At 44.1% G+C, this 23,174-nt stretch overlaps 1 protein-coding gene across 11 annotated transcripts; it reads right to left on the reverse strand.

The window, feature by feature from the left end:
* Nucleotides 1–55: 55 nt before the first annotated feature.
* osbpl8 (oxysterol binding protein-like 8) lies at nt 56–19,040 on the reverse strand. Of its 11 annotated transcripts, none has more exons than XM_037243531.1 (25): nt 18,744–19,040; nt 17,284–17,332; nt 15,864–15,964; nt 12,651–12,687; nt 12,349–12,522; nt 8,256–8,329; nt 7,810–7,890; nt 7,497–7,598; nt 7,138–7,341; nt 6,523–6,607; nt 5,932–6,097; nt 5,638–5,863; nt 5,377–5,561; nt 5,217–5,298; nt 5,053–5,151; nt 4,840–4,936; nt 4,668–4,766; nt 4,447–4,544; nt 4,277–4,366; nt 3,972–4,108; nt 3,719–3,904; nt 3,491–3,644; nt 2,759–2,861; nt 2,589–2,694; nt 56–2,532 (listed from the first exon to the last, which is right to left on the reverse strand). In XM_037243531.1, exons 3-25 carry the CDS (start codon nt 15,912–15,914, stop codon nt 2,403–2,405), a joined length of 2,766 nt encoding a protein of 921 aa, XP_037099426.1. In that variant the 5' UTR covers nt 15,915–15,964; nt 17,284–17,332; nt 18,744–19,040; the 3' UTR covers nt 56–2,402. The 11 variants fall into 11 exon arrangements, with proteins under 11 accessions (XP_037099426.1, XP_037099429.1, XP_037099430.1 ...); XM_037243534.1 differs by having other exon boundaries at nt 12,349–12,519; nt 17,284–17,335; XM_037243535.1 differs by having other exon boundaries at nt 3,557–3,644; nt 17,284–17,335.
* Between the last annotated feature and the right edge of the window lie 4,134 nt (nt 19,041–23,174).

Here is a 23,174-nt window from a genome sequence, read left to right on the forward strand (position 1 = left end):
CGGACAATCATAAAACTATTATACACAAGAAAACACAAAAAATGTCATTTTTTCATTTTTTTTTAATTATCATTATTCTGTGGTATATTACATGAGACCCCAAATGTCCAGGATGTTATGTTCAGTGCCTCGAGGATACAGTCAGTCAATACACACATTAAGGTACACAGTATGTGGAGTGAGTTTTAGCTGATGAAGCTATGTGAGTACAGTGACGAGGACATGTAAAACAACAATAAAAAAAAACTAAAACATCAAAAAATCTAAGCGGGAATACATAAAAAGAATAAATAAGACTACAAGAGATGACAAGGAGTGGCGGCGTTACGCAGGGTTCAGTATCCGGACACCTGTGAGTGCGTTACCATGGCAACGCCTTTTGGGCAAGGCGCTCTGCAGAGTCACGTTCGTTACTAAGGCTTTGTATGGCACGTCCGCTCTGCAAAACTACAATAACTCCCACGCGTGACCTTTTCAATACGAACATTCCTGTTCCATCGTCATCCCTTTTGGGGGGGGGGGGGGGAAAAGGCACTGGTATTTCTCCACATTCGAACATCTGGATAACTTTTAAGATGAGCGAGGCAATGAGGACGCACGGTAAGAAGACGAACGGGTACACACACACGGGCCAGCCGGGTTAACTCACCTCCCTGACAATGCTACCAAAGTTAGTTATTTTTTTCTTCTTTGCTTAACAGTCTGCTGACGGCGGAGGCAACGGGATATGTAAACGTCGACAAGGCTAATGACAAACTCCGCGGTCCTCCTGTGGTTCCAGATGACACATTGAAACCAGATTGAACTCAAACTGGATTTACATATGCAGCTCCAACAGCGGTCAATTCCAATTTAATTGTCGATTGAATGAAATGTTAATGAATCAATAAATGGCAGTAATATTAGTATAGGACACATTGTGATGCGTAGAAAATGTTTTGTTGTTGCGAGGAAATCCTGCTAGGTAATACACGCAGTCAACGGGACACCAAACTAATTATCTACACACCGAAACTGGCTGCTACTTACGCAAGCTTGGAATGATTTTTTTTCTTTGTTTACTAAAGTGATTGTAGTAACAGGTAAAAAGATTTGATCTCCTCTCGCTACTTTATTTAAGTGTCTAATCTAGAATTCACTGTGGCACAAAAGCACTGGAAGCGACGAGTGAAGAAAAACACTTGATTTATACGTTTAAAAAACCGTAAATTGAGATTTAAAAAAAAAAAAAAAATGCGATCAAGGTTTGTTTCGGCGCAATAATCAATACGGTTAATAAAAAGTTAGAACTTGATTATTTCGACCTGCTTGCTAAATTTAATTGGAAAAAAAATGAAGAAATTGAAAAACTGAAAGAAGCTGAGATAAACTACATAACTGAATGGTATCATTGTGTAAATTTAACAGAAAGAAAGCCCCATTTCACCCCACAAAATTTATCTCTACTTTTCCAAATTTAGAGGAGCTCAGTTGAGCTAAATAAAAGTAAGCTAATGGCTAGCTGAGCTAAAACAAGTAAAGCTAAGCCAAACACTGCTTATTCTCGCATAAAAAATATATATAACACCAAAATTGAACTTTACACTGAATGTAAAATGCACACACTTAAGGAATGTTACAACACTTGTCTTAACTCGCAGTTAAATCCAGGAAGGCAGTTTTTAAGATGGAGTCCCAGAATGTTAAGCCTCACTTAATTCGAGTCATTTTGCCAGCTTCGCACTATTAAGAACACTTAAAATTGTAGATTCAGTTAAGAAGAAGAAGGAAAAAAAAAAAACGTGGGCAGTCGGAGCCAGTTCTCGGGAGTCGATTTTGAAAAACATTGGACGTTTCCAGTGCGCTTGTGCAGAAGATAAAATATTGTACAAAGTGCTTACCACACTTTTCTAGCTGTACGCCACCCACAATAAAACATTTTTTAACTGTGTATGATATCTTTTTTGGAGTCACTTTCCAAGTGCTTAGAAAACAAACAAAAAAAATACAGATTGGACCACTTTGGACGCAACTAAATAATAAAATAGAAAAAATATATTATCTAATCATGAAAGGTCATTTCATGAGGAGAGTAGTCATGGCTCAAGAGTTTGTTGATGACATTCAAAATAAATGGAGTCGTTCCATTCCTGTCAGAAATAAAAAGGCTGCGCTCTTTGTCTACAAGAGTCTCTTTGAAATTGTTATGACATTTCGGAATGAACCCGGAAATAAAAAAGAAATAAATACAAGTCTGCCAGATTGGGGCATATTAGCTTCTTTTTTTTAAGAAGCTCAAAACTCGGAAGTAAAATACATTCCAAGTCTTCTAATTTTGGGTGAATTTGATTCTTGAAGAGGATGGGGGGGAAAGTAAATGGAGTCTGTTACAGACACTGGAGTGCGTTTGTGATTTGCCTCTGCTACTTGAAGATGTAGTTGATGATCACCTGCAGGACGATGAGGGCAGCGATGACGAAATAGTCCCGCTGCTGCAAGAAGGAGGTTCCCTCCGCCCGGCTTGCCGTTCGACCCCTTAACACGCTGATGCTCCTAAGAACGCAAGGAATTCATTTCCGATCCGCACGTCGACTCTCACCGAATCTCACCTGTTGATGTCCTGCTGTGTCTGCTTTATGGATTCAATGGCACTTTGAAGTTCGCTGAGGTCAGCACCTTTTTTACGCAGACGGCTGTTGTGTTTGCTCTTGTGTCCTGTCGTCGGAAAAAAAAAGTTTGAATTTGGACCTGATGCGCTTCGATGACGAAAGGGTCTCACGTTCGCTTCCGGAGGAGTCCTGGCGGTCAAGTTCGGGTGAAGAACAGCCGCTCTCTGGGCTTTTGGGCTTGTCGCTCTTGTGTTTTCTCTTTGGCACCGTTACCTACACACATACATACCAAAGACGCACACACGTGCGCATAAAGAGTTTAGCAAATATGGAACATTGCCTATAACAGATGAATTTACAAAAGCTGCGCACAGATTGAACAAGAAAAAAGATGACATGCAATTCACACAAACATGATGGCTGGTGCAGAGATGTCAGCAGTAAGTTAAGGTGGAAAAGAAAAAAAAAAAAAAGAAGCATCCGGATGGACCAAATGTGCAAATTTCATGTGTGTAATTTGTAAGTTTAAAAAAAAAAAAAAAAGGGGGGGGGGGGAAGTGAATGTCAGATGTGTTCCTAATATTGTGGGGGCTCTCACACATTTATCAATTTTAGCCACAAAGGTTTTCTTCTGATTTCAACATATGCGTACTCGAGTACGTTATCAATGCACGCGTTTATGCTCCATCCAGAGAAAAAGCAGATGAAGTAACAAACTTCCATTTTGTGAAAGACAAAGACAGAACAAGGCAAAGAAAAAAAAAAAAAAAAAGGCAAAAACAGTAGGATTGAGGCGATGGAATAAAAAAGAAAAAAGTGATGAAGACAAAAAAAAAAAAAAAAAAAAGCTGCTTAGATGATGGCTGAGGCGGCGAGATGTTTCGGGGGGGAAAAAAACCTACCTGGCACTTGAAATTGTCCCTCCGCGACCCCTGGTTACTCAGACTAATAAGACTGCCAGAACGTACCATGGGGGTGCGGTGTCGGACCTTGGTCTGGATACAACCGTCTTTTTCAAACTGGATCAGGTCGTTGAGGGGGTCCCATGGCCTCGTGCTGCGGAAGAGGACGACGGCGATGATGAGCGCCGATATGCCGTGTGGTCATGTGATAGTCGGTGTGACACTGACTCAGCATATTTATAATGCCACTCTCCAGTGACGGGGTCCTGCTCGAACAGAGTGGAGTTCCATTCCTCGCACTTGGCTTTCCTCTCCCGCGCCGACTTCCTTTGACTTTCCTCCAGGATGAACTTTTCATTCGTGGCCTCCGTCTGGTCCTTGTTGTTGACGGCTCTCGTCACGTGCTGCCAAAGTCTGGAAAGAGAATGAGGTCATTGGATTTTGAATCGCCAAATACATTTTGGTGATGAGAAAGCCTCACCGCTCCGATTCAAACTCGCCCTGCTCCTCGGGCGGGACGGTGCAGCGTGTGAGTCGGCTCTGCCTCAGCTCCGGTGTTGGGTTCCAGAACGTGTCCACCGTTCCAGTCTTCTTGTCGTTGATGAAGATCTCGCTGTCCTAGCAGAGGGCGTCGTCACAATAATTAGCGGCCCAGCAATTAGCTTGCAAAAAAACCTCCTGTAATTGCTACTTTCCACCACTAGGGGGCTACTTTTTCATAATGTTTGCAATTAATTGCATTTATCTTTATTTCTAAGTCCTCCGCATAGTCATGAGGAATCTTACCCAGTGTCCCTCGAGAGTTGCCAGCACTTCCTTCCCCAGTTTGATCTTTCCGGAGATCTGGTTGACACTGTCACTGCTTCCCAGGAATGGCTGTGAAGTATGTCAGTTGAAATGTTTCAATCCAAAATGAAATGAAACGTTCCCTAAAACCATCTTCTTTGTCGTCTCACCTTGAGTTTGAACTCCAACTGCGAACTGTAGCCCGTCTTCTCACACGCAACGGTGATCTGACCACCTAGCTCCAAAGTCATGGTGCCATACAGGATGCCTAGCATAGCACAAAAAAAAAAAAGAAAATGGGGGGAAAAAGGGCACAATTCCATTTGAAGTGCTTTGAAGGATGTGAGCGATCAATAACCGTGATAAATCTTTCATGTGGGCACACACGGACCTTTACAGTGAGCGTAAGGCATGTTCATCACATAGTCCTCTCCACGGTTGAGGAAAGTGAGTCGAGCCTCGCCGTCCAATATGGCCGACAAAGAGTTTCCTATAAAAAAAAAAGGTGAACGGTAAAGACATTTCAATCGCTAACTTTCTCTTTAATGGTAAAAGTTGCATACCGTAGAACTTGGACTTGGCAAGGATGCTTCCACTGAGGCAGAATCCATCCTTCCTGTTGCTGACATAAAAGGCTGACACAGGAGGATGATGGGATACCTGAGCAGAAGTGATGCAGTGAAAGATTCGATGCCAATGAAATATGAAATCAAAAGAAATCAAGTTGAAGTTCCAATGTTGACATATAGGGGGCAGTGCATTTTTGGTGCCGTTACCTGTTCTGCGATGTAGAAGGTCTTGCTGTTGGTCTTTTGGTGGAGCCACATGCAGCGGTAGGTTTCGCCGATAATGGGGTTGTAAGGCTTCTTCAAGCCCTGCCAGTTTAAAAGCATCTTAGACTCGATTCAATTCCTAATGTCATTGTGCTCAAAATCCGCACCTTGGGCTTTTTGTAGAACCCGGAGATGTACCACTTGACCACTTTCTTCATCCGGTTGTAGGCGTTCTCCTCCACCGCAGCCCTGAGTGTGGAAATAAACAGAAAATAGATGAAACACCAAAAACAAACAACCGAGAAATAAATCCTGGGAAGCTCTTACTCGGACAGGAAGTCAGCGTGGTAGTAGTAGTCGGAGAGTTTATCCAGGAACGACCTCGGCTCTAGGATGAACGTGGGCAGGACCACCTTGGACAGATCCATTCCCGGTCGCACTTGTTTCAGGAGAGTCCAAATGAGGGACTTGTTCTCCTCTGACACCGTCTCCGTCTGGGCAGCCTCGCCCGCCTGGCAAAACACAGTCGGAGGAATTCATGGCTAAGTGTCAATCCAACAGCAGCTCTTGCCGGAGAACATTTATCACCTCGCCAAGTTCCTCGTGAGATTGCTCCAAGTAGGACGTTTCCCGCACGTGCTCGTTGGGGTCCATGTCCACGTACGAGTCGTCCTGTCGCTCCGATGTGTCGCTGTCGCTCTCCTCGCTCTTCTCCAAGCCTTCCGGGTCCGACTCTTCGTGGTCCGGTTCCCCCTCCCGGTCAGACTTATCCGAGTAGAGATCCGGGTCCTTCAAATGGTCGCTGTCGTTAAACCTAGACGATAAAAATAAGGCACAGGAATTAATCAACAAAAATCGATTGAGATATTTCTTTGGACTTACTGGAATCCATGGATGTTGTGGGCACGTAGGAGGCTGTAGAAGTTGAGGGAATGTTCTCCTCCAGATGCCAGCGTGCTGATATCTTCCTTGCCTTCGCGGATCATGGTTCGTTTCAGCAGGCTGGAGCACTTCAGGGCCAGTTCCAGGGCGTCCATCCAGCAACGACCTAAAAAAAAACAACAACCATACATACTGTATATATAAGGGTGTGCGGACTTATGCAACCAGATAATTCTCTTGTCATATTTCCCATCTCATTAACGCTCTGAGTTGATTAACAGCCATTTTCACGTTTCAGTATCATGGACACAACCGGCACGATCTTTCAGCACCAAGGACAGTTACACAATGTGCGAACTCCATTTGTATATTTTAGCACCTTGGGGAGAGACGAATCACATTTGGGGATTGTTGCCGAGCATTACATTAGTTTCACATTGACTTCCCAGTTGAATTTAAAATCACTTGTATCTCAAATCTTTTTTTTTTTTTGTCATTAAAAAAATGACTGCTCCTCCTGATGTGCACATATTGACCACCAGGCGGCAGTATAACACATACGGATTTGACGATGACAGAAATGCACCTTACCATCGGACTCTGAAGCCGCACGGAAGATGAGGTGGCTGCTGGGTAAAGGCTGAGTGATGGAGCCCACCGCTTCCCCTTTGGGACCCTGAAAGGACCTTGAATTATTTACACGCACTAATTTGAAAGCCAGTCATGCACATGTTTTGATAGTGGAGAGCCTGACACAAACTGAATGGCTCGAGTGTTTTCACAAGTGTGGTTGAAGTGGAATGGATGCTTTGTGCGCGTGTTTTTTTTTTTTTTTTCCGCTCAGATGCGTCCTTCATTTTGCACTTGCCATTCACATCCTGTTTAATTCATCGAAAGGGAAACAAAAGGATTTTGTGTTGGGCGAAAAGAGCATTTTGCATTTAAACCGCTCACGTTATTCTTATCCTGCCATTATGACTGAGTAATAATCCGGGATGGTTTTATGAGGTCGTCCTTTGTCATGTGTCACATTTTTAAAAGGATCATTTCGGATTTCAGCTTGGGTCACGAGGCTTCGACAAAGCAACTCAGATTTAAAATTCTAACAAATTATATTAAATTGTGACCGCAAAGTACAATATAAAAAAAAAAAATGAATCAGGGAAAAACAAATCAATTTTCTGGGTTGCCTCGACATATTCTGACCTTGACGGCCCAGATGGACTGCTCGAGGGGGTGAAATAGCTTGAAGCAGAAGCCGTCCTTCTTGGAGGGTCGCTCGATGAGCTCGCAGGCGTTGAGCAGCACCGTGCCGACCCACTGGCCGTTCTTGTGGGTCTTGTAAATGAGCAGGACGCCCGGTTTGAGCACGCACCACAGCTTGGTCCAGCTCTTCAGCGTTCCCCGGATCTAATTAAAATACATAAATAAATTAAATTAAAATAAATAGAATAAAAATAATATAAATAAAATGAAATAAGTTACTTTTATTCCTTTTTTTATTGTCTAGACTATTTTCTCATTTTTTTTTAATAGAATCAAAAAAATAAGTATGGCTTACTTACCTTCAGCCAGTCGGCCATGACAATGACCGAAGGATCCGTGATGGTGCTGAGCAGCTCTTTTGTTGCCCTTTTCTTCTCTTCCCTGTAATTTTTCTTTTGGACCTAAAGACAGCATCATCACACTTTCCATAAGCTACAAAATGTAATCAAATTACGTCATAATTTACCTGCTTAATAGGGAAACTTGTTTCTACAATGTCAATCTAGTATGACATCAGGCTGTACATAACAGACTGACGTCTTAAGCATGTTTGCATAAACAATGTGTAAGCTGATTTAAAGGGTGTGTTGTTGGTTTTTTTTTTTTTTTTACCTTGAGGGACTCCTTCTTGGTGAGCTTGCCTCCAGACGCAGACACGTCCTTGTCTGAGCCATTGTACAGCTTGGTCTCCGACTGCGAACAATCAATAAGGAATTATTCAAATGAAATAACACGACTTCACGTATTGCTTTCGAGAATATCCAATTTCAAAGCGCCATTTAATTTTCAATCTGTACTCTTCGCCTTCCTCGTAAAGGCTTTTCACCGAAGCCTAAAATTAGCACACGAGTTGAATCAAGCCAATCAAAGGCCTCCTGTCGGTGTGGGAATACGTCTGGCAGCGAGCTACGCAAATCAATCCGGGAGTCATCTCGAGCCAGACGCGGATGAGAAAGGATCATTAAGTCGGGTTAAAGAAAGCTAAAAATAAATACCGGCGTAAGAAGGAATGCGGAAAGTTCCATAACAGCAAAAGAGGCTAAACAAACTTTCATTACCTTACTCTTGGATATGGAAAGCGAGTCCTCTTTCAAAGGCAACGACAAAAGGTCCTCCTTCCCTCTCTCGAAACCTACGGCAAAACGACAAAAAAAGTCAAGCTACGCTAACAGGAATCGTCAATGACAGTAATTACTAACAAGGGCTCCCCCTAGTGGTCGGTAAAAGAAACCACTGAATTCAATCAAACTGCGTCATTGTTACAATGTGGTAATATTGGTTGTGATGCATGTAATGGCAAAAAAAAAAAATTGTTTTCACACGAGTTTAAATCCCTCCAGACCATCTGCACCCACTTGACGCACATCCCCATGCCAACCTCTAAAGACGTCAAAGGCAATTCAGGCACTTATGGCATGACTCAGCATCTTCTTCCTCCATATTCAATACGCACAGTGGGGCATGAGGGGCAGTTGGAAGTTTTTGTCTTGTAATACTGCGGCATGATGCTGTCAAGGATGCTGCAGAGCACCAAGCGTCATCAATTTGCAATCAGGCTCTCTCAGATGCCTGACTGGCTTTTCTTTGTTTACTCGTATTTGTCCTTTTTGAAGGGGATACTGGCGATTGGTTGAAAGTCAGAGCGTTACGTGACAAAGCGGTGAGGCAAAGAAAAAAAACAACAGATTTTTAAGGAACAGATTGACAGCAATTTGCCTTGTGTGGGATTTTTGCCAACTGCCTCATTATTATTTTGGCAGATGTCTTGGGGCTAGAAAAAAAGAAAAAAGAAACATGCCAGCTCCACTAAAGGGAAAATTAAAACAAACTCTCGCTGTGTGTGGTTAAGTATTCAAAAGATCAAGAGATACTTTGGACAGATTTGAACTCCTTTTCATTTTCAAGAGATATTTTTTCGTGTGTGTGATCATACAGCATAAAAATAACTTGGCAGATTTAAATGGTTTATTTCTGCTGCCGTCGAAACACAAGTGATTTTTATGAAATAAAATATGAATAGAAAAAAAAAAAATAATGATCAATAGGAATCAGGAAAAAAGGTTTTAAAGACTACTTGGGGGTATTAAACCCTAAAATGAGAAAATAAAACCTCAGCCAGCATGAAATAACCGGGGAAATAAATACGGGCCATTTGATATGATGATATTTGATATGTTGCGCATCAAAAGGTTAAATAGCCTCTCTAAGGAACAATCAATGTTGAGCGACCATTGATTTTCAGTCTGCCTATCAACAAAGGTGACTCACCCACAAATTGCAATCGGCCTTCAACAAAACTACATTTGCACAGACAAAACAATACGACGGAGCAATGAGAGCAATTCGCGTCGGCGGTTCGAAGAAACGCCGCCTGCTAGCGATCCAAAAGCAAATGACGGAATTCCCTTAAGCCAAAGTGTCAACATATTTTACGAGGCTTCACCTCCATAGCCGCTTTGGTCAATACAAAGCACATCGGGCGGTTGCCATGGCAATAACAGAGGATCCCGTTTCCCGTCGGCACGATTGTAAAGTAGCCGTTTCGCCTCAAGTTACTTCGACGGATATTATTGGATGCATTCAAGCCACAAATGGACCAAGCGGGAACTACCGGACACAAGTTACACCTGCTCTAATGACTCAGCATCACGAAAAAAAAATACAAACACGTGTCACTCACAAGGCACAACTACAAGCCGGACTGACTAGCTCTACCTACACCCACCTGACAGCGAAATGGGCGACAGCTCGTTATAACCCCCGAAGGAGGCATTGCGGATGAGTTTGCGTCCGTCCGGGTGCGGGGGTCGCAGCGAGGCCGTGCCGCCGCACGTGGAGAAACGGCGACGCCCCAGCAGGCCCTCCTCCTTCATCATGGGGGCCGGCGGGCGATCCCTCGGCGAGCGGGGGGGAGGGAAGGGGGAGGGGGGTTGCGAAACCCCGAGAAGGTGAATGGGAGGGCGGGGGGAGGTGGGTCGTGCTCCTACGGCGAGCCGGGCAAGTCACCCAAAACAAGAGAAGACAGAGCTCAGAGTGGAGTGCCGTATTTCCTCGATGCTTGCCTCAGCTGACTGCTCCCCCCTCCCTCTCTCTCGCTCGCCTTCGCTCGACTGTGAGCGACGAGGCACGCGGCGCAATGGAAGTACCTCACTGCCCCCTCCTACTCACTCCCCTCCAGATAGGGGAGGAAAACTGAGGGCCGGGGGTGGAGCCTTATCTTACGTCTACCATTCATTTTCTTGCCCAACAGATTATGTGAAAAAAATAACATGGATAAAAAATTAAAAAAAAGGGCTCGGCGTAAAAAGCTCATAAGTGACCTCACCGTGACACTGCGACCGATGGATTACAGGTCAATGCCAAAGATTGAGCAAAACACGCAGGTAACGTCTGCTCGGATAGTAAAAGCTGCAGGTGGACGCTAAGACCCCCGGATTAGCTTTGGAACAAAGAAGCTTTTTTAATACTGTCATCTCACCCTAGACCCCCCCACTTCACGGAACAGCAAGCGTGACAACATGGCATGATTAATTACACCGAGTGCGCCTCCTCCTACTCATTCGCCGCCATGAGAGGACACCGAGAGGCGAGGATAAAACGAAACAGACTTTCATTCCGGTTTGAAACGTCGGAATCATTTCTAAATTGGCTTACTTTAGATCCACACGGCGTCAGCCCAGACAAGCCTCCGGCCATCCGAGCGTAGCCAAGTTCCCGCAGCCATCGTAGCGTCAAACCGACTTCCACTAGCTTCCCTGTGGCCCGCTTGTCCCTCTTAAGAGCGCTCTATTGTTGAGGTCGTAGGTTAAAGCAGCAACACAGCGAGCAGATTGGCCCAGGGTGAGGATAAGACCGGCCTTCCGATGGAACCAGCGCCCTGCTAACAGGCCGTAATCCCAGAAGCTGAATTTAAATCCGCGCTGACCCCAGCTGCTCTTCTGCTACCTTTGTTGTCGTCATGAGACGTTTACGCTTTCCGTGGGTATTCTTCAGCCACCCAATCGCTACGTCAAACAGCCTTTTCAAGGTTCATTTTTGCTTCGCTGAGTCATGAAGAGTTGGGCCGATGACGCGCTGCTGATCATTCTACTAACCATGCTTAAAAAATAAATTGGATTAAAAAGTAGCCTTTTCAAAATAATAATTGCCTGTCATTCAGATGTCAAAAATAATTTGACTTTCTCATTAAATGTCAGTAAATATATGTTGATAAACTAAACACATTGTAATGCTAACCCAACATAACATTACATAGAAGAGTCAGTAAGCTTATTAGCAAGGCCGGAATAATTATTTCGGGACATCTGGTGAGTGCGAGCTATGTGCGGACATTTTGCACACACCCACTCGCCACTTTGATCATCACAAGTCATGTCCGTTTCCGCCATATGCCTCAGCACGACAATTCCACTTATTATTAAATCGTGAACATGAAAGTAAATGCAACTATTAATCTAATATATATTTACTTTAGGGAAAATTCACGACTTTAATGTCAAGTCATTTACTGCGCTGGTAAAAAAAAGAAAAAAAAAAAAAGAATCTTGCACTTCAGTGAAAAACAACCACCACCACTTGCGATCCACAAGAGGGCGCACTAACACAACAATATAAGGCACAGTGGAGAAACTCTGTTTCTTTTTTTTTTAACTAAAGTATCATAAATCAGTTTAATTCGGTTTTAAAAAGGCACCTTATAAGGTAAGGCTGAGGACAATTTAATGAGCAGCAAAGAGGCCTTGTAAACCACTTGAGAATGAATGACTCATTGTTTCTGTGCTGGGTGTCTGGAGGTTTATATATATAAAAAAAAAAAAAGCACAACCCCAGCAGCTGGGCGCCAAACTGAAATCTATTTAAGGTTAAATACTTCATAAATAAAGCTACATGTCATAGCAGCTATATAATATAGATTTTTTTATTTAATTTTTATCTTATTTGATCATAAATAAAGCTACATGTCAGAGCAGCTATATGATATTTTGTATTCTATTTCTGAATGAAGTTTCTTAATTAGTTTTAGTAATAGATTAATAATTTCATTAAAAAAAATAGTAAAATTGTGTGGTGAGAAAAAAATAAAAGATCATGAGTGATGATTCACATGCAATGAATCGTATTTATGCAGGCAGAGAAAAGTATCGACTATACCGTGGCTGTAGCTGATGCCCGGGCTAAGCGGAGACGGAGAGGCGAGATGTTCCCGGCTGGGTGTTTGGAGGCCCGCCTCCTTGTCCTTGTCCTTGTCCCGTTCCTTCACCTGGCGCTGGCTCATCCTGCCTGGCGTCAGATAGGCGGCGTCATCACCGGACACTACGGCCGCTGCTGCAGACACATTTATCATGATTTGTACACAATTAAAAACAACAGCCTTTGTCAAGAAGCTGTCGGTTGCACAAGTGTGCACACCCTCATTAAGCAATTAATTGCGGCATCTAAGGTTAGCGGCTTACCAGAGGTGGCATGAGGCTCTCTCAACTCTGCAGGGTGCTAGCAGGTGTGAAGGGGGGGGGGGGGGGGGAAAGGTACGAGCAGGATGGAAAGAAGGCAGGGAAACAGAAGAGGGGACAAATGGAGTGGAAAGTAAGATTAAAAGAGCGGGAGGGAATCCTCCGTGTGTTGTCAGCCCGTTTTGCGTGCAGCGGTGATCAACAGCAGGGAGGAGAAGCAAAAAGGACAAACAAAACAAAGAAAAAAAAAATACATTAGTTCAACTCAAACATAAACACGACACAATTAAAAATGGCGAGGGACAGTGAAATGATTTTTTTTGTACAGGTCAATGTGAGTCCCTATTGTGACCTGACTGACAGCAAATCAATCAGGCGATACTAAACATCCTCCCTCGGCATTTTCCAATAGAAGCTCCCGGAGGTTGGTGCGAAGGACGATATCAACCTGACACTCTTGCCCACGCAGGCTTCGTTTCATTAGACGATAGCGTTTCAGCATGTCTGTCTTCAGACCGGGGACAAGTGCGCGTTGTTAAATGATGTGGGCGGCCTCACGCGGCGACTGATTTGCTTTCATCCCTGCGAGTGGGAGGCATGAAAGTGACCCCGGGTTTTTTTTTTTCTTTTGACATTGGCGGGACGGAAATGATTACGATGTTGGTGAGGCAATTTAAAATTCAATTGTGTTGGGAGATCATGCAAACAATATTGAACGGAATCGGCCACCAGGGGGCAGTATACGGTACATAAAGCCGGTCACAACTGCTCAGAACGAAGCAGTGACATTAATCATTTCACAGACGATAAATAATATATGCCTGTGAGTAATATTTTCTAAAGACATCTCAGGAAGTGTCTGAAAATGGACTCAAGATCTGTAAGTGAGCCATTGACGGCGTCCCAACATGCATCGCATCTAAGCACATGACATCATAACACCCGAGAAAGATGAGCATGCTACTCAAACATAGCTTTGTCTACATTGCCACACTACAAGAAGTGGTTTTGTTTTCATTCAACCCGAAAGTCTCATGGGACTTGAGGAGAGGGCATGTTTTCTGTCGGCCGGTAGATCCGGAGTCCGGGCTATTTAATCTAATACAATTCTGCTAAGTCCTCCTGAGAGAGAGGAAAAAAAAAACAGCTTCTGGAACATCAAATATTGCACTTCTTAGATGACAAGAATCACTGCCAAAATGTAATGAGAGGTTTGGCGACTGGGTCTGCCTCTTTAAAAGCTGTACTGGAAATGAACGCTTCCTCAAGCTGTCAAGCCACCTAAGAAACGTCCCTTCTGCCAATAGCCTTGATCGGGTCAATTTATTGCTCAGAACCTTGGAGGAGCAGCGGCAGCAGCATGACCGCTCGTGTATGCAGTTGTCAACCAACCAAAGTCGCATTTACAACATTTACGAGAAGGAGCGCACACAAAAAAAACGATTTTGAGTGGGAGGTCTCGGAAGGAAAATGAAACGACTACACGTCCGTCACACTATTTCCTGTTTGCTACTTTGTCCAAGGCCCCCTCGTTGGAGGCAGATAAGAGAAATGCGTACCGTGCGGAGCGAGGTGAGCTTGCTGCTGCTGCTGCTGTTGCCGTGGCGGCGCGCTACGACCGAGCTCCGTCATCAAGTGAAGGGAGGAGACAAGGCAGGGAGCCTCACTAAACGTCACCCCGCCTTCTTCCCCCGCTTTTAACACAACCACTACCGGGCCTCTCTGTTCCTGTACTTCCATTTTTAATTGGATTCTTTATGACATCACAAACTAACCTTGCCTCTTTCAAGAAGCGAGAAAAAAAAAACCCCATCATCATACAAATCATCAGAGCGCCGCTCGGCCACAGAAACAAGGAAGTGGGCGTTTTATAAAGGGCTGAAGTGGAAGCCACAATTGAGACCTTGTCTTGTGTATGGAGGCAGTTATCGGAGCGCTAATGCGTCCTGGGGGACGGCCTTGTCGCGCTCATGTTGACTGAAGCCCTTCTGCACCAATAAACCAAAGCGAAGCGCATCAGGCCACTGAAAGACACGTGCGCGACCACCCGGCGGCGGTTAGCATGGAACGCAAGCTTGAAAGAACTCGGCTAGTGTTCACCAACCCAACTATTTTAGATTGTAGCTAAACATAAGTTGTCAAAAAGTGTTTTGCTGGGTGTGTGGTTCTGTGTACTATTTACCCAACAGACACACAAACAACGGCTAAAAACAAAAAAACGTTAGCCTGTTTAGCACATTTTTTTGCGTAGCGTTAGCATTGAGCTAGCAAACATTAAAAGTGACTTGGTTGTTATTGTTAAGAATTGAAGGCAATTCATTCAAATAGGTCTTTTGGTAAACGGGACGCTTTAATGGCTGACTTTTTAGGCAGAGCACACACGTGCATGTTTTTTGTACCAATGGCGAAATCTTCCTTCTCATTGCAGCGTCAATAAATCCATAAGGTCTAACTGTGGATGTCCGTGTGTGAAGGCAACCTGGCCTAATTCCCAGAAGCTCTCTTTTTTTTTTCAAGAGCCCATCATTTCCACAGCCGGACCCCATTAAGAAAGCAGCGAGGCGGCGGCAATGCGGTCTTCATCTCGTACTGCCGCGAATCGTAATGAGCGTTTCGGTTATGACACGCTAGCGCACACGGGCATCCCTTGGCACTCTGATAAAATTCTTAAAAAGGTCAGCGATCAAAAGAAACAGTTCATTGCCGATTTGACTTTCAGAAGCCTTTAGTCATTAGCGGCTTAACTATGCAGACACTTAAAAAAAAAAAAAGGGTGTTAATAATTATTCATGCCACGCTGAGAAAGGGTCTGCAGCCCAATAATCCCACAGTGTATTTTTTTGTGTGATGGCTTGAGAGAGCGAGCGATGCATTGATGTTATCAAGCTATCGGCAATTATAATTGCACTCCCACTCACTGGGAGAAGAAAAAAAAAAAGCTACAGGGGGATTACGGTGGAGGTGAAATGAAAGGACAGAACGGCAAACATGGGAGCTGAAATACAAGTGGCACTGCTGCTGCTGACTCCAGCTCCCATCAGTCACATTACAGACTTTATGGAAGCGCTTGAAATAGATTGTGAGTTATGCTCTTTCATAAATTTATCTGGGGGGGAAAACACATGATTGAGGCAAACGCCAACTGTGTCGTGACTCAGATTTACCGCAATGGTGATACAAAAAATAAATCATGTACATGATAGTGTCTGGACTCACCAAAGTGCTCTCGGTCTCCTGTTGGGACTCGGAAGAAGACTTCATGGTCATGTTCAAGCTGAGCCGGGGGGCCTGTCAGCGCTGCTCAGATAAGTGCATATCTGTCAGGAGAGTGAAGCAATACAAAAGGAAATGATTACAGCAGCAACTGTCAACGTGGAGACTTTCAATAAACACCATTGTTAAGATCTGTCGGCTGGTCCCCCGGAAATCTCGATTTTCTTTCCCCCCTATTTGCCTTGAGCTTGATTCCCCTATAGAAGCATCGAGGCGTGTCGTTGTGTTTAACCCTTGGCTATTACCACTGGACGCCACTTTGCCTATTCAGTGGACCATGCCGACTCGGGTTCGGTACAAAACGTGCCACAATTGGTCACATGCGGCAACGGGTAATTTACACTGGTTGGTCCACTTAAATCATGCGACTGTCCCAGTTTCGCATGTGCTTGAGGGAAAGGAAACGCAACAGTCCATGTAGGTCAGGGAAGAAAGAATGTTATTGAGGAGGGGAAAGACCAGAAAGACTCTCCACGCTTCGCTTTTTTTTTTTTGCCAAAAATTGTACATTCCCCAGACATGAGTGCAAAACGTCTAATAGCCTTCTTTCAGCTAAATGGAACCAAACTTCGTTTCGAATCATCACAGCGTGATATTTAGCAGAGACGTGACAATATTTTCCCGCTGACAAAACAGAAGCAATCAGCGACGCGACAGAAGAAATGACCGTTTAGGCTTTCAATGAAGTTTCAAGACACGCATTGCGATTTGATCTCAGATGTTATCAAGAGTTTTCCCCCTAAATGACTGTGACAAGAATTATGTTAATGTTTCATCGGCACAGTGTCACCTTGTGCTATCCCAAATCACACAATACTTAGGAGAGTGACACTCGATCCGCCCGGAGCCGCACACGGGACGGGAATGCTGATGAGCCGGGTAGCAAGAACCGAAGTACCGAACCCGGCGAGGTGTCAAGGAGACTGTGATGACCTCAAACACGTATTCAATCCTCTTAGCGGCGAAACAATGCAACGGGTTTTTTTTTTTGCACGGTGACTGTGGGCATTTAGAGGACGGGGAACTCGGCTACTACAGAGGATGTGCGGTAAAAAATGTGCCGTGACGCACGCTGACTGATTTGAATGTTTCTGTGTGTGTGTGCAAGAGAGCGATACCTCTTACGTAACAACAGAAGAGAGCGCAGGAGAGCAAACACAGGTGCCGACAGATGTTGACACATTCGAAGATGCATTTCTTATTCCAAAATAGTAAACGGTGACGGGTGTCAACTCGCATTAGCGTTGGTTAGCGGTCATGCTAACCAAACTGTGGAGTTATTTCAAAGCTATTCGACACAACAGATGAATCCCGGACTACAAACGCGGCATGCACGTGGGTGAGAGAGAGAGAGGGAACCTACCTCGTGCAGCTCAGGCAGCAGAAGCACCATAATATTTAAAACACAGACTCTGCTAGGAGGAAAAGATACAGAGGGAGAGAGAGAGAGAGAGAGAGAGAAAGAGAGAGAGAGGGGGAGAGAGACATTGAGATGACATCACCATATTTTCATCCGCCTCCTATAAAATGTAGGCTGGTGCTGCAAGGCTGCCAGCGTCTGCAGGAGACAATCAGAGAGCGCCCCCTGTGTGCGGTGGTTATGCAAGTTCTTATATTGGTTTACCTGCATTTGCATTTACTTGAATAAAAATAAGGAACTATAAAGCAGACTGCAACTGTCGGTACCCGCCAACTCGTACTCGATGCTAACCTAAACGGGAACCAACCGAGTGTTAGTCGATAGTGGGGAGCCGACTTTGCCATCGTATGGAATCTCACTGGGTTCATTTTCAACCCGTCTGTGTGCATTTGTACAGACAGTGTCATGAGGATATTAATATAATTTCCTGTTTGTAACTTCCCCAAGTAGAAATACACGTCAAGAGAACGTGACAGTCTCTGATCACGATGCCCAGGTTTTGTAATACGATAGCTATTTTAAAAACCATGCTTCTTGTATGTTAAACAATAGAAAATATTCTAGGCTTCACTGTACAACAGCCGCACACACTTCATTGTTACCAGATTGAAGCGCCACTCGAAAAGGGAAGAGAATGGAAGCTCCATTTGCCTGGCAAATTGCTTGTTGGCTCTCAATGCTAATTTGGCATGGAAAGTCGGGAATAAGCGTCCATTAACAATGCAAATGTGTTGAATTGGGGGGGGGGGGGGGAGCGTTGAATGTACAAAATAGACCAGCCATCAATTTACCTATGCAAATACAACCATGTGGATATATGCCAATTGAAATGGAACATTGGACCAACAGTCTTAACCCAAACTGCATTACATTGCGGCAGCTAGAACATTTGCTAATTCCAGTTCAGTTGTATTTAACTTTTAACAGTTGCAGCTCATGAGATTCAAATTCAATCTATGGGTGATGAATTAATTAAGTTTTCTCTTATATGACTGAATTGAAAATATGCATAATTGATTTACAGGTGGACAAAATATTTGACACTTTATCTCTGCTTTTATGGTGCACTAGACGAGTTTCAATTCACCGTTGAGTGGCGTTACATAAATGCATTTTGCCTGTCTCGCATTCGCAGGCTGCTCTAGACAAGTGAAAGTGGTAACATAGCACCGCAGGACTCAATTGTGCGTGGGAAGTCAAGCCGAACAAAACATTAAAAAAAAATGTCCTCATACAAACCAAGTGATGCACTGTTAACCTAAATTATTACATAATCGTACAGTCTGCTCGTCTTCTGCAGAGGTGATTCCAGCGTAAACATTAGCACAGCTAGCTGTCTTTATGTATGACAGCTGCTTGAAAACACTTACAACTGTGCCTTATTTGACATATTTTGTACTCACCCATGACGAAAATGGCCTGTAAGAAGAAAATGCTTCTTAAATCCGCGTCTTTCTCAAGGAGGGTTTGTCAGACGAGTGCCATTTAGCCGACATTTAATATTCACTACGACGTTTAATATTCACAGGAGAGCGTAGTTATTATCACCTACTATCCCCATGGTACAAATATAGATATATATATGTATATATGTGCATATAGAATTGTTTAAGCATCGAATAAAACACATTAAGACAACTTGCTAGATGCTGCTACACCAGCTCAGATGTGTCAGATTCTCAATTGCTATAATGACAATAATCTTTGTGAGTTCCGGTTATGTACTTTCAGAATTAAAGCATACAAAAGAAATGTTTGTAAATTTGGCTTCCACTTGAACCCCTGTTCCATTGAATTTCCGTTTTTTCCGTGTTTAATGTAATGTAATGTAGTTTAATGTAAAAATGATCATTTTCAAAGTTTTTTTTTGAACAGTAAGTGAGTTATCTTATCATTAGTTCGTCACGATGATATTTTGTTTTGAAATTAGTCGTTTTATATCCTGCTTTTACGAAGGTGGACGAGTCCTTCCCTTTTGATGATTTTTATTTACCTGGCCAAATAATACCGACACAATGTGTTCGTTTTTACTAAAAAGTACTTTAAAACACAACTATAAAATGATATTTTCCTGGTAATTGTAAATGATGTCATGATTCCTACCAGGGACGTGCGGTCAGAGGAGGCTTCGCCTCCCCTGCCATCATGAAAAGGGGAAAACCAAATTCAATTATTTTTATTATAAAGTCATTTTCCTTTTAATTCCAATAGTTTTGTATCATTTTGAACCAAAATCGCTGAATTTTTATAGCTATTTTAAAACCGAAGACGATTCGCTCGGAGGAGCCAACTTCCTGTCGAGCCTCCTCCGAGGATTGCGTAATCACACGGCTAAGTGTTCAAACACTGTGGCTATATTAACTAATTTCCGTAGTTAAGCTGGTGTATATAATATTTTGTGTTTTTTGTCATCTGTCTGTAACGTCGTGTTTCTTTAGATGAAGAAAACGGCTTTAAAAGAGACCTTACGAAGGCTACGAAAAAAAGTTCTCCAGCCTTACGGCAGGGGGTGCTAGTGATCCCGGGATGCTTCATGCGCCTACCTGTAGAATAAGAGATCTCCTGTTCAAACAACTGAGGAGCATCTGTTTCGTTTTTCATTCGGGTTTTTGTCTTACGTTTTTACATTTCGTTTTACAATGGAGTATTACATATCTAAACGATTTTCAACGATTTATTTTCCGTCGAAGCAGGAGGTCATCAGTAAAGGAAGAGCAACTCCGGAGTTAAAAGGTTTGATTGGGACAACGGGACTTCGGAGGTGTCGTGGAGCCAGCATCTCTGGTCCCAGGTCAAAGAGGCCGGCCTCCGAGGGTGGTCTATACAGGGGGCAGGTGTTGATGATGTGGTCGGCTGTCTGCTCGGGGTCTCCGCACTCGCACGCCAGCATCACGCTGAGCACGGGGGCCCCCCAAGGCTGCGCTGCTCTTCACCCTGCTGACGCATGACTGCGCTGCAACCTACAGCAACAACCGCATAGTGAAATTTGCTGACGACACGACTCTGGTGGGTCTCATCACCAAGGGCGACGAGACTCAATACAGGTTGGAGGTTGACCTTCTGACCACGTGGCGCAGGGACAACAACCTCCTGCTGAACGTCAACAAGACCAAGGAGATTGTTGTTGAAGGGTCACACCCAACACCTGCCGCTGACCATCGACAGTGCTGTGGTGGAGAGAGTGAGCAGCACCAGGTTCCTGGGGGTGCACATCAGTGAGGATCTCTTCTGGTTCACCAACACCACATCACTGGTGAAGAAGGCCCAGCGCTGCCTGTACTTCCTGCGGAAACTCAGGCGAGCAAGTGCTCCTCCGGCCGTCATGACTAGATTCTACCGTGGCACCATTGAGAGCGTCCTCTCCAGTTGTATCGCTGTTTGGGGTGGTAGCTGCACTGAATACAACATGAAGGCACTGCAGCGCATAGTGAACACGGCTGGTAAGATTATTGGTGCTTCACTCCCCTCCCTCAAGGACATTTACACCTCCCATCTCACCCGCAAGGCGACCACGATTGTGAGTGATGTGAGTCACCCCGCTCACTCTTTGTTTGATCTTCTGCCCTCTGGGAAGAGGTACAAGAGCCTGCGCTCCCGCAGCACCAGGCTCACCAACAGCTTCGTACTCCAGGCTGTTAGGATCCTGAACTCTCTCCCCCCTTCTGCGTAGCGTCCTGTACTTTTGCGCTATATTCTGACTGTCTGCTGTTTGCACACTTACTCCATTTTTGCTCCTATTTATTATGTTATTTGTTTATTATTTATTCATCACTCTTATTTATTCTTTGTTTGTGCCTTCTTGTTTTTATTTTTTGTGTTGTTTACTTGTATGTATATTGTGTACTATGTCTTGTCACCGTGGGATAGTGGGAACGTAATTTCGATTTCTTTGTGTCTTGGCATGTGAAGAAATTGACAATAAAGCAGACTTTGACTTTGAAAAAAAAAATTTTTTTAATAAACATTTGTTAAAACTTATCTGGTGTTTTATTCCTTGTTTTTATATTAGCCAATTAAAATATAAAAATCAGACATTTGGTTAACTGCTTTATATGAAAATATGCATGTGTTTTACGTTGTTATATATGTTGGTGTCCCCCAAAATAACAAATTTCATAACGGATTTTTTTTCCAACCTTTTATTCAAACACAAACACATTCGGTATAATAAGACCAACTACAATCCAACAAATACAAAATTAAAACATCAATGTCAGCATAACGTGTGTCGGCTGGCATAGCAGCAACGCTGTCTGTCACTCACTCGTGAGTCTTCGCGGACGAACCTGAAAATGGCGGTGTACCTAATAGAGTGTCCGAGTGACGTCACAGATCAAACAGCCAATCACAAAGTGGGGGTGAGGGCGGGTGTGGCACTTTTCACTTTCAGATAACCTTTGACCATGATTATTCCCTAATGAAGTGGCCTGTTATTAGGAACACCTGAAAATGGTAGTGTACCTAATGGAGTGTCCGAATGACGTCACAGATCAAACAGCCAATCACGAAGTGGGGGTGAGGGCGGGTGTGGCACTTTTCCCTTTCAGATAACCTTTGACCATGATTATTCCCTAATGAAGTGGCCTGTTATTAGGAACACCTGAAAATGGCGGTGTACCTAATGGAGTGTCCGAATGACGTCACAGATCAAACAGCCAATCAGAAAGTGGGGGTGAGGGCGGGTGTGGCACTTTCACTTAAACCAGGGGTGTCGACCTCCAGTCCTCAAGGGGCCGCGTTCCAATATGTTTTCCAAGTTACCCTCGTTAAACACACCTGCGTGAAAAGTTGAGGGCATTTTCACGTGCTGCAGGAGCCCAACTTTTCACGCAGGTGCACTTAACGAGGGAATCTTGGAAAACATGTTGGAACGCGGCCCCGAGGACTAGAGCTTGACACCTGTGACCTTTGACCATGATATTTCCCTAATAAAGTGGCCCGTTATTAGGTACACTTGAAAATGGCGGTGTACCTAATGGAGTGTCCGTGTGATTCCCTCATTAAGTGCACCTGCGTGAAAAGTTTTAGCTCCTTCAGAACGTGAAAGTAGCTAAAACTTTTCACGCAGGTGCGCTTAACGAGGGTCACTTGGAAAACATGTTGGAACGCGGCCCCGAGGACTAGAGCTTGACACCTGTGACCTTTGACCATATTTCCCTAATGAAGTGGCCTGTTATTAGGTACACTTGAAAATGGCGGTGTACCTAATGGAGTGTCCGTATGATTCCCTCGTTAAGTGCACCTGCGTGAAAAGTTTTAGCTCCTTCAGAACGTGAAAGTAGCTAAAACTTTTCACGCAGGTGCGCTTAACGAGGGTCACTTGGAAAACATGTTGGAACGCGGCCCCGAGGACTAGAGCTTGACACCTGTGACCTTTGACCATGATATTTCCCTAATGAAGTGGCCTGTTATTAGGTACACTTGAAAATGGCGGTGTACCTAATGGAGTGTCCGTATGATTCCCTCGTTAAGTGCACCTGCGTGAAAAGTTTTAGCTCCTTCAGAACGTGAAAGTAGCTAAAACTTTTCACGCAGGTGCGCTTAACGAGGGTCACTTGGAAAACATGTTGGAACGCGGCCCCGAGGACTAGAGCTTGACACCTGTGACCTTTGACCATGATATTTCCCTAATAAAGTGGCCCGTTATTAGGTACACTTGAAAATGGCGGTGTACCTAATGGAGTGTCCGTGTGATTCCCTCATTAAGTGCACCTGCGTGAAAAGTTTTAGCTCCTTCAGAACGTGAAAGTAGCTAAAACTTTTCACGCAGGTGCGCTTAACGAGGGTCACTTGGAAAACATGTTGGAACGCGGCCCCGAGGACTAGAGCTTGAC

The sequence above is a fragment of the Syngnathus acus genome, chromosome 23, assembly GCF_901709675.1.
Source record: "Syngnathus acus chromosome 23, fSynAcu1.2, whole genome shotgun sequence".
Lineage (NCBI taxonomy): Eukaryota > Metazoa > Chordata > Actinopteri > Syngnathiformes > Syngnathidae > Syngnathus > Syngnathus acus.

Bases quoted from the DNA above. Each gene is read 5' to 3' on its own strand.
- osbpl8 (XM_037243532.1), bottom strand. From the start codon at position 15,914: ATGACCATGAAGTCTTCTTCCGAGTCCCAACAGGAGACCGAGAGCACT. The intron at 5,864-5,931 runs GTAAGTCCAAAG...TTTATCGTCTAG, and splicing joins CACAACATCCATGGATTCCA to GTTTAACGACAGCGACCATT. The intron at 2,533-2,588 runs GTGAGATTCGGT...TTGCGTTCTTAG, and splicing joins ACACAGCAGGACATCAACAG to GAGCATCAGCGTGTTAAGGG.